General features: G+C 36.0%; 1 protein-coding gene across 1 annotated transcript; it reads right to left on the bottom strand.

Moving 5' to 3' along the window:
* Positions 1-4,318: 4,318 nt before the first annotated feature.
* On the bottom strand, positions 4,319-5,239 carry LOC104985881 (olfactory receptor 6C3-like). Its single transcript, XM_010836274.1, has one exon. The coding sequence runs from the start codon at positions 5,237-5,239 to the stop codon at positions 4,319-4,321; it is 921 nt and encodes a 306-aa protein (XP_010834576.1).
* Positions 5,240-12,206: the final 6,967 nt, after the last annotated feature.

A 12,206-nucleotide genomic window follows, 5' to 3' on the forward strand; every position in this document is an offset into this window, starting at 1 on the left:
TTTATCTACTTTTTAGTCCCTGGGTCACCACATTCCTCCCTTCCTTTATTTTTAGGGCCAATTCTTTGGCCCCTGTTCTTACCCTGTTCATGTCTATCTACCTATTTCCCCCTTAGGCATTTGGGAACTCAGTCTCAGGAGAAGAGGACCGATGACCACTCTGGCTTCTTCAGGCTGTACAGGGGTGTCATGGGGCTCTGAGCTCCCTTTGCCTGCTTCGTTGTCAGGGTGCATTTATGGAGGGAGATGAGAGTCCATGGAATGATAGAGTGATTTGTTTCAGCATTGTCTTTGGGTTGGTCAGAGGATATTCTTGTTGTACTACCACTTGGAGATTTGTTGTATTCTAGAAGAAACAAACTTAACAAAAAAGTTAAAGGTACATGGCCCAAAGATTAAAAGAAGTAGGAAGCTGCTCAGGGACTAGCCAGGAGAACGAGGGCCAGACATTGGTTCGTAACATTAGTGTTTCTCTAGGTACAAGAAGATGCAAGAATTTGGGCTCATAAAATCTTTACCTGAAAACATCTGACTATCTGAAGGCCAGTTCTTCCGGGCTTTTCCCAGAGCACCGAGTGCCTTATTTCTGATCTCCATCCTGAGCTCCTTTTAAGGGGTGTTGAAGGTCAGCAGCTTGCAGTGGTCATGATGTAATCTTTGTAGAGGCAGCTGGCAAGTGCCAACTCCCAGTCAGCAGGGTCCACATATTTGACCATGCTTTGGGTGCATTTCATGCCCATTGTGCCCTGCAGTGCTGGGAAGGCTCATTCCAGGTCCAGGGAAAATTCCATTGATCGGCCACTCAGTGTGCTGTTATTGGACCAGGTCTTGTGAGCAGCAAAATTCTCTGGACCATACCTGTCTTACTAGCCTCTTGGTCCAGGAAAATATTCCTTCTTGTTGCTTCTTCCCATACCTAGAGTTACATTATTACAATCATCGATCTCATGGAACTGCTTATCAGCATTTTATCACAGGCTCAGTCACACATTTATTAACATAAGAAACAATCTTCTGATACAACAGACATAGAAAATAGTACAGCTAGAGGCTGGTAATAAGGTCAAAGCAAGAATTTAAGTCAAGAACTTTCATTAGGTCTAGCCCAGAATACCCTGGGTCATCTGACTTGGTTAAATGACTATAGACAGGTGTGACTCTCCTTGTTGTACATCGAAAGGTTGGTTATTGAGATAAGCTTTAGAAGCAAACTTAGAGTGTCCCTTTTAATAACTTAATTAAACCTTTATCAATATAACATAACAGTAAGGAACTATCTCAGAAGTGAGTCGTAGTAAACACAGACCTTAATTAACAAAACTAGAACTTAATATTAAGTGAAATATAATTTTTTTTGTCATGTGAGGGCATTAACCCTGTAGCCAGGGAAGGCTTTGACCCATCAAATAAAAATGAGATTTGTCAGGGAGCCTGAAAAATCCAAGCCACTGTCTTAGATTTCCCAGAGTGCTAACTCTTAGATTTACAGCTATTGTTAATCCATTTTTAATTCTCTGATTTAGGAGTAGACTATTGCCATGTTTTAAGGACATCAAATAGCAAAAGTCTAACAATGAAAGGTTATCTTTTGTAGAAGCAGATTGAGCTTTTACATGTATCATAATCTTTAATAATTCTTATTTACTTTACCAAAGTAACAAAAGATTTTAAAAACAAATAAAATCCTTAAAGGCAAAGAAATTCGTAATCTGTTATTGCAAGCTTCATTCTAAGAAAACTTTGTTCTCTTAACATAGAGAATTGGCTAAATTCCAGCCTGTTACCAGTTTACCAGATAACAAACAAACAAAAGTTTTTATTGGTTAATCTTAGAAAAGTCTTTTCCATAAATCTTGAAATAGCTGTATTCTTGCAAAGGCATCACAGTGAAACCATAGAAGGCATGTTAAAAATCTGATTAAATTGCAATTGACAAAGTAGCCTGGCCATTGCTGTGATATGTAACACTAATATGATAACTAGAATTATAATTGATCACATTTTTATCAGGGCATATCAGATCTATACGAATTCCACATAATTTTAGGATATATATATATATATATATATTAGTAAATCAACCGTATAGTATGACCTGAGAAGATTTATCATCCCTTCAACAATACTTCCAATGTAACCTAACATGTCTAATGAACCCAGGTGGTTTAATAGCTCTTTGGGTTATCTCAGGGGCCCTCTGAAGCATCCCAAAGTCATGCTTATAAAATATGTGAGATGCCCCCAGATCTCTTAGTGGACTTGATGATGATGAAGTCCTGAACAAATGCAACTCCAAAATACTGGAGTGGCGGTTGAACCGCCAGTTGGTGTAGGTAAAAACACCAAGTTACAAGGGAAAAGAAGAAACAGAGAATAACCCAATCAAATAAAATAAACCTCAAAAAATTTACCCTAAACAAATGGAGGTTTTTGAACACTTGACAAAGACATCAAAATAACTGTCATAAATATGATCATTAAATTCAGGAAAGCGGCAGTGTTTTAGTTTTATTGAATTTATTCTGAATTATTTGAATGAATTTTTTTCCAAAATAATACAGAATATATGAATTACATACAAATTACATGATATCATGATCAATATTTACCTTCAAAACATGCATTGAATTTCACAAAATAAATATCTTGACATTAAAAGTCTGATGCAAGAGTACATATCTCTTTGGACTGAATTTAGCGTATGCCGACTAAAAAACTATAGTCACAACCTGTACCCCAATGTTCATCGCAGCACTGTTTATAATAGCCAGGACATGGAAGCAACCTAGATGTCCATCAGCAGATGAATGGATAAGAAAGCTGTGGTACATATACACAATGGAGTATTACTCAGCCATTAAAAAGAATACATTTGAATCAGTTCTAATGAGGTGGATGAAACTGGAGCCTATTATACAGAGTGAAGTAAGCCAGAAGGAAAAACACCAATACAGTATACTAACGCATATATATGGAATTTAGAAAGATGGTAACGATAACCCTGTGTACGAGACAGCAAAGGAGACACTGATGTATGGAACAGTCCTGTGGACTCTGTGGGAGAGGGAGAGGGTGGGAGGATTTGGGAGAATGGCATTGAAACATGTGAAACGTCATGTATGAGGCGAGATGCCAGTCCAGGTTCAATGCACGGTGCTGGATGCTTGGGGCTGGTGCACTGGGACGACCCGGGGGGATGGTGTGGGGAGGGAGGAGGGAGGAGGGTTAAGGATGGGGAACACATGTATACTAATTAAATAATTTTCTATTAAAGAAAAAAAAAAGTAGAAGAGAGCTATTTTATTTGATGGGAATGTTTAGGACTCGGAGCCCAGGAAACAGCACCTCAGTAGCTCTGAGAAAACTGCTTCAAGAAGACAGGAGAGGGAGTCAGACTATATACAAGTTTGCAACAAAGAGAGCAGGCAGTCTGAACACCAAAGATCAGGTATCAAATTAAGGAATTTAACATTCTAGGTATGGGAAGATGCAAGCCTCTAGGTCCACTGAATTAATTCCTTGCATAAACACCTCAGCTGCTACTGCTACTGCTACTGCTAAGTCGCTTCAGTCGTGTCCAACTCTGTGCGACCCAATAGACGGCAGCCCACCAGGCTCCCCTGTCCCTGGGATTCTCCAGGCAAGAACACTGGAGTGGGTTGCCATTTCCTTCTCAGCTATCTGGGGCCAAATCCGGTTCCCTTGTTCACTTTAGAGAGTTGCAAGTAGCTACTTCTTGCATCACCCTCAGGTACTCAGCAATCACCATGAGGGAATGAGACTCTACTGGATCTCAGTTTTGGGAGCTCTCATTCACATTTGGAGACCAGAAATTGCTGATGGCTGTGACGTTTCTTGTTTGTTGATATGACAGGAGATATTTTCATTTCACACATAATATCACACAGAATATATAGATTCTTTAAACCATAGGAAATATTAATGTTCATCTTGAAAATACACAGGAAATTACACACTCATTTTGAAACTCTGTATTTGAAGTACAAGGTGGTATCATAGCATCTTTTCAGGGACTGATGAAGAGAATTAAAACTATCTTTCACATTGTGCTATGTCTTAAAGAGATATATTTCATTTTTACAAAAATTCTGCATGAGAAATAACCTTTATTATATTTTTAAATGTCAAAAAGCAATACACTGGAGAAACAGGAATGGAAGTAGAAGCAGCAGACTGGGAAAATAATACATTAACTATCAGGGCGCATGTTAAGAGGCTATAAAGACCAACCATAGTTATACAGACTTTAAGGAACTTCAGGAATTAACCAAACTGCCCTTTAAAGAGGACCAAAAAATCATTTATTGGCAGAAAAGACTGCTTTATAGACCATGTCTTTGAAGGCTTGTTTCACTTGCTGGTTTCTCAGGGTGTAGATGAAGGGGTTCAGCATAGGGGCCACAGAGGTATGGAGAATAGCTACTCCTTTTGTCAATGATGCCTTTTCTTTGGCCGAGGGATTAGCACACATGAATATACAGCTTCCATGGGAGATGGAGATGACAGTCATGTGAGAGGAACAAGTGGAGAAGGCCTTTTTTCTCTGACTGGCAGATGGGATTCTCAGAATAGTCCTGACAATATACATATATGACAAAATCATTAATGCCAAAGTGAAAAACAAGGTAACCAAAGCAGAGTAAAAACCAATTTTTTCTAGGAACCATGTATCTGAACAAGACAATTGTAAAAGGGGGAAATAGTCACATGCAAAGTGATCAATGACATTAGAAGCACAGTAATCCAGCTGGAGGAGAAGCATAAGGGGTGGGAAAATGGTCAGAAACCCACCGAGCCAAGCACAGAGCACAAGCAGGCTGCAGGGTTTCCTGCTCATGATGGTTGTGTAATGCAGGGGCTTGCAGATGGCAACATAGCGGTCATAGGACATGGCGGTTAGAATGTAAAATTCAGTCACCCCCATGAAAATAAAGAAAAATAGTTGGGCTGCACAATTGTTGTAAGAAATAGTCTTGTCTTTGGTAATAATTGCCCCCAGAAATCTAGGGATGCACACAGTAGTAAAGGAGATTTCTAAGAAAGAGAAGTTTCGGAGGAAGAAATACATTGGCATCTGGAGATGGGAGTCCATCCAGGTTAGGGTGATGATAGTCAGGTTTCCATATGTGATTAATAAAGAAAGGAAAATCACAATCTGAAGCTCAGGATCATCAGAAAGGCCTAGAGGGACAAACTCTGTGATCACTGTGTGATTCATTTCTTTCTCTTTTTTCCTCCTTTTTTCTTCTTTTAAATATATTTAGATAGAAAGTGTATTAAAAAGAAGAGATGAAAAATATAATTCATCATCAATTCTAAAGCATTCTAATTTATGCCCATATTGTTTTCTTTTAATATCTTATTTATAATTTTTCTTAAAATGTATTTGTGGGTCATGTTTTATATAATAGTTCTCATATTCTAAATCTAACAGGAGAAGTTAGGAAATCTTTATACGAGTCATATTATTAAGAGATGATAAATGAATTTGATACTTTTTGCTTTGTCTAGTTTATGCAAGTCCTTGCAGTTTTGTTGGGATAACCCTATAAAACATACATCATTTTTTGTCATGTAGGTATCGGAAGACACTGCCATCTAAAAGAGAAGTGGATGATCTTACTTCCATCATAAGATATAAATGAAACTTAGAAGAATAAAGTAACAACACCTTTTATTAAACAAGAAATCAATTCATGATTTTCTTAGCAAATAAAATAAACTTTAAAATGTTTAATTATTAGATAATTTAATAACCAGCTTTATTTTTATATTGGTATTTATGAATGTAATTATCAATATGAAAATATACTATAGGTATTAGATATTATTTATAAGAAAATATAATTATTTTATATATTAAATAACATTCACTTAATGGTTTGTCTGATAATTCCTTTGTAATCATTAATGTTTGACATTCTCTAAGATTTTCTATGAATATATGTAAAGAAACTTTATATGTATAGAAGACTGTGTATATTTTTGAGCTTAAAAGGATATGCAGTATTTATCAATTATTTATTTTGCATTGAAGCACAAACTGAAAAATAACTACTTGCTTCAGATAGTAGCAGCTCTGTCACCCAGACTTTAGCCCAGTACATTTTCCATTTGAACATCCTTGCTTCTCAGCTATTGAACTTTATGAACAACTGTTTTATTCCCTTGGAGTTCTACCCCACATTTATCTTTTGCATGAGGTGACTAATCCAAAAAGATATTCCAGAAATGTAGAGGAAAACCTCTCCTATTAATCCAAAGCCATTCAGCTGATTCCCAGCTCCACTGGATGTATCTATCTTTCTGCGTATCTGGTTTGCTAAAATCATGATAGCTCCCTTATCTTATTTTAGATATTCACATTTCTGCTGTGAATAATAGAAGATAAATCATTGCTACTTTGCCAGACACCAGTAAACATCACACAAATCAAATTTGATTATTTTTCTCTATTTTATGATGATTCATGAAAAATAAAAATGGAATATCAAAAACCTTAAGAAGATATGGAACTTCTATCATCCTCTTCAATAAGGATGGTCTAGAAGTTTAAGGGAGCAATATTTAAAGCGAGAACTGCAAGTGACATGGCAACATGGGGTATTATGAGTATAGATTCTTAAACTAGAATCTGGCGTTTAGTTGCACTAAATGCTCAAATATTCAAGTTTAGCTGTTGTGACCTATGAAGAGAGACATGTGTTGATCTCCTGGGAACAAAGTCCAGGTGACAGCTGTGCTATGACGTGGAACATCGGGGATTTCTGGAAGCTACCATTGGTGTTCTCAGAGCCTCCTGACTCTCTTCTATAGTGAATCTCTCTTGGGAATATTTATGTTCATCCCACAGAAGAGTTCAATGAGGACTTCTACAAAATAATACTTTTCATTAATCACAGTTATTTACTGTTTTTGAGTAATAAAATAGATGTGAAATCTTACAAAAATAGCACTCAATCTACTTTAGTTTTTGTCATTTTATTGGCATATAAAAGTTTTCTACATATACACTTCATTACTTATCCTTAGACTTCATTATTGTTGGAGCTTCAAGGTTCTTTCATAATTCTAAGTTATGTAAGAACTTTATTAAATATTAAAAGTAACAAGGGAAAAATAACGTACCAGGGAACTTCCATCAGGTTATCCGCTGACTTTTTAACAGAAACTCTACAAACCAAAAGGGAATGGCATGATATATTAAAGTGATGAAAACAAAAGAACCTACAACCAAGAATACCCAGCAAGCCTCTCATTCAGATTTGATGGAGAAATCAAAAGCTTTCCAGATAAGAAAAAATTGTGAGAATTCAGCACCACCAAACCAGTTTTACAAACAAATGCTAAAGGAACTTCTCTAAGCAGGAAACAAGACAAGGAAAAGACCTACAAAAAAATAAACCCAAAACAAGTAAGAAAATGATAATAGGATGATACATATTGATAATTACCTGAAATGTAAATGAGTCAAATGCACCAACCAAAAGACATAGACTGACTGGGTGGATGAAAACCTGTGCATGTATGTACTTCCAAATACTATATCTCTCTGCTTAACCTCCCAAACTGTATGGAATTATTTTATATTATTAGGTTAATCATGTTTCCATTATAGCTTGCAATTGCAGTGATCTTTAAATGTTGTCTGCCTAATGATGGTGAAAACTGATAAACATCTTTTACTATTGTGATTATGTAACTATTACTCCTTAATATCATTGTATCATGATTGGTCAAGAATAGAATTCTATATCATCAGCACTAACATTTAATAGGAAAACCTATAATCACCTTTAAAAATAAAAATGCATATCTGAAATATCTTGGAATTTTTTGAAAAATACAAATGCCCAGGTACTGCTTTCTTCCTCCAAAGCTCCAGATACGTTTCTAAGGAGCAGCCATGTTTAAGAAGAACGGGACCATAGGATGATCTTTTATCTAGTTGGTTTCACTTTTTCTATTTCATATTCAGTGCTCCCATCTCATTTAGCTTTTGTTTTCAGATTTCTCCATCTCTTCTACTTTTTTTTTATGTCCTTTCTCAAGCTTTTATCAAGCATAGTAGAACAGTTTTCATATACATATATAAAAATAGTATTTGTAGAGTATATATCGGAGAAGGCAATGGCATCCCACTCCAGTACTCTTGCCTGGAAAATCCAATGGATGGAGGAGCCTGGCAGGCTGCCGTCTACGGGGTCGCACAGATTTGGACACGACTGAAGCGACTTAGCAGCAGCAGCAGCAGCAGCAGTTAGTTCAGAATTCTGTTTCTCTGACTCCTCTGAAAAAAGGCAACTTACTTTTTCTTAATGGAAAAGAGGAGTCAAATCAAATTAGGTCAACACACAAACCCATATGATTAGGAATAATGAAGGAAAAAAATGTAATCACCTAAATCACTCTTAGGATCAGTGGGTTTCCATAGAGATATTCTGCTGCTGCTGCTGCTGCTGCTGCTGCTGCTGCTACTAAGTCTCTTCAGTCGTGTCCAAATCTGTGCGACCCCATAGACAGCAGCCTGCCAGGCTCCTCCATCCCTGGGATTTTCCAGGCAAGAGTACTGGAGTGGGGTGCCATTGCCTTCTCCATAGAGATATTCTATTTCTCCCTAAATACCTGTTTGTTAACTAGTATCTATATTTGAAGATAATTTCTAACCTAATAAGGAAAAGAAATTCTTATAAAAATTTAGCATCATGTCTTAATTTAAATTATTTTGAGTGGGATTATTTGGGATTTGCATTCCAAGAGATCTGGATTAAAAATACAAATCCCTCTGAGTTACATGTTTTTCTTCCCAACTGTGAAAATGAGGATAATATTTCATAGAATTATTGTGATGGCTAACTTGATTAAAAGTAAAATTAAATTATATAAAATTTTAAAGCATGTATTCCCACACAGTAAATACTGTTCTCTTTATTATTCCTACAAATAAAATCAATTATTACATTTGAGGAAGATGGTCCCACTATAAAACAATAGCAACCATTTTGGAGGAAAATTATTGGAGACAGTGCTATTTATGTACTTATCTCATTGATCTCATTGATTCATTGAAATAACCTTATGTTACCTTTGAAGAAACTGACAATCAGAGAGTAATTATTATAAACAAAAGCATAGAGCTAGTTAAAGGTCAAATTGGAATTCTATACTATTTCCTCCTGAAACTGAAACATGTGATACTTATCAGACATATATTCAATGAGCAGGACCAAACTCAGAGTAATTTTCTGAAAATTAATTAATTAGTTTGACTAGACTCATTCTTCAGAATCCTTGATATACACAAGAAGAAATGGCAACCCCAAATTATTCATTATTTATTTCACCTGATGAAATGCTAAGCTAAGGATTAATAAATCAGTGCTAAGGAAAGGAAAGTTTGCATTGGCTTTTACTTTACAATCTTACCTCTATTTCTACAAATGCATCACATTAAGTGGCAGAAACTATTAAAAAATATTGGTAACTACTTCAAGTTTAGGTTAAGATATTTAGCGTTTGTAAAAATACTCTATCTCAACACACTTGCAATTATCTTGTTTCTATAGCTATTTTTCTTTGATGGATTTTGCTTTGTAGCCATGGGAGAAAAAAATGGTGAAGGGTAGCAAGATATCACTACTGTGGTTCTTTATGGACATGATTTTTATATGGATTTTTAACCTGCATGAGCCACATGCAGTTTTATCACAACATATGCCCATGGCTCATGGGAAGTACTCCAGTGAATCAAATGTGCCAGCAGAGCCAAGAGGAGAATACTCTAAGGATTATACATATGTTATTAATATCTGTACCAATATTGAATTAGAAAACTTGGTGGACGATGTCCAAAGAGATAGAAAAGCATGAGAAGTAGGGCAGAAACATATGGAAGATTTGCAAAATTTTTGGAAGAGTTTTTCTGAATTTGATACATCAGGATTTCCCTAAAGGATAGACATCTCTTGACCTTGCTGACTGAAATATTGGGATGAATGAATCTTATGTGTAAACACTACATTTCCTTTCTTGTGTAATAAAATGTCCCCATAAAGTGGCTCACTAAGCTATTAAGTATAAAATAAATTATTCAAAAGATTAAATAGAGAACAATGAAAAGAAGAATGAGATACAGTATCATGCTCAGTGATTTCCCATAGAAGGCATGAGAGAAGTTAGATTACATAAATTTTAAAGTCTTCAATATGTTCCAAGAATTTTTCACAGGTCATTTTCCCTTAATAATGGTGCTAATTAAGTATCTACTATCCAGAGGCCTCTTTTCCTTTGATTGGTGGGCTATTGCTATTTTTGCTAAGTCACTTCAGTCGTGTCCGACTCTGTGTGACCCCATAGAGGGCAGGCCACCAGGTTCCCCCGTCCCTGGGATTCTCCAGGCAAGAACACTGGAGTGGGTTGCCATTTCCTTCTCCAATGCATGAAAATGAAAAGTGAAAGTGAAGTCGCTTAGTCGTGTCTGACCGTCAGCGACGCCACAGACTGCAGCCTTCCAGGCTCCTTCATCCATGGGATTTTCCAGGCAAGAGTACTGGAGTGGGGTGCCATTGCCTTCTCCGGATTGGTGGGCTGGGTTCTGGTAATTAATGAAAGCATGAAGTGAAGTGAAACTGCTCAGTTGTGTCCGACTCTTTGTGACCTGATGGACTGTAGCATAAAACCTAAGAAATCTGCAAAAATTTATGATTCAGATTCCTTTAATCTAATTTTAGAAATGAGCAAAAATATCTCCACATCTGTTGACTCAATCATTGTTATTCATTCAACAAACATTGAGAACCTGCTGTCTTAGATACTATAGGACACTGTTGATACAATAGAATCAAAATAGATATGAACCCACATTTACTCAGCTTGCTGCAGAATTTCCAAACACAAAACTGAGGATAGACATCCTCAGAAAAGATTGGAGAGGCCCCCAGAGTCTCTAGGTGGACTAAGTAGTGATGGTTTCCCCTGAACAAATCCAGCTTTAAAAAACTGGGAGAGGTGGATGCTTTATCAAATGTATACATAACAACATCAATTTACAAGGGACATAAAGAAGAGAAAATGATGTAAATAAATTATACAGAGTGAAGTAAGCCAGAAAGAAAAACACCAATACAGTATACTAAAACATATATATGGAATTTAGAAAGATGGTAACAATAACCCTGTGTACAAGACAGCTAAAGAGACACCGATATATAGATCAGTCTTATGGACTCTGTGGGAGAGGGAGAGGGTGGGGAGATTTGGGAGAATAGCATTGAAACATGTATAATATCATGTATGAAACAAGTCGCCAGTCCAGGTTCGATGCACGATACTGGATGCTTGGGGCTGGTGCACTGGGACGATCCAGAGGGAGGGTAGGGGAGGGAGGTGGGAGGAGGGTTCAGGATGGGGAACACATGTATACCTGTGGTGGATTCATTTCGATATTTGGCAAAACTAATACAATATTGTAAAGTTTAAAAATAAAATAAAATAAAAAAAAATAGACCCTAAATAAATGTAGGTTTATGAACACTTGACAAAGAATTCAAAGTAATTGTCATAGATATGAGTATTAAGTTCTGGAAAGTGGCAGTGTTTGAGTTATATTACATTTATTTTTAATTATTTGATTATAAGTATAATAAATTCTATAAAAATACAGAATATCATGATCAATATATATATATTGAATTTCACGAAATAAAAACCTCTAATTTAAAAGTGCAATGCATGAGTACATATTATCTCTTTGGACTGAATTTCATGTACTATCACACAGAATATATAGCTTCTTTACACCATAGGAAACTATCAGTGTTCACCTTGAAAATACATAGGAAATTACACACTCATTTTGAAACTCTACATTTGAAGTACAGTCTGGTACTTCATAGAATCCTTTCAGGGACTGATTAACAGAATTAAAACAATCTTTTCACAATGTGCTTTGTCTTAAAGAAATACATTTCAATCTACAAAAATTCTGTAGGAGGAATAACTTTATATATTTTGAAATGTTGATAAGCAATGCACTGGAAAAACTTAGCTTGGAAGTGAAAATAACAGATTGGGAAATATGTTAACTGTCATGTGGCAGGTTAACAGGCTATAAAGAGCAAAGGTAGTTATTAATGAATAGATGGTTAGGAATTTCAGGATTTAACCTGATTGTTCTTTAAAGTGTC

Source organism: Bison bison, unplaced genomic scaffold (genome assembly GCF_000754665.1).
Source record: "Bison bison bison isolate TAMUID 2011002044 unplaced genomic scaffold, Bison_UMD1.0 scf7180017864062, whole genome shotgun sequence".
Classification (NCBI taxonomy): domain Eukaryota; kingdom Metazoa; phylum Chordata; class Mammalia; order Artiodactyla; family Bovidae; genus Bison; species Bison bison.

Excerpts from the sequence above, each read along its gene's own strand:
- LOC104985881 (XM_010836274.1), bottom strand. The coding sequence starts at position 5,239 with ATGAATCACACAGTGATCACAGAGTTTGTCCCTCTAGGCCTTTCTGAT.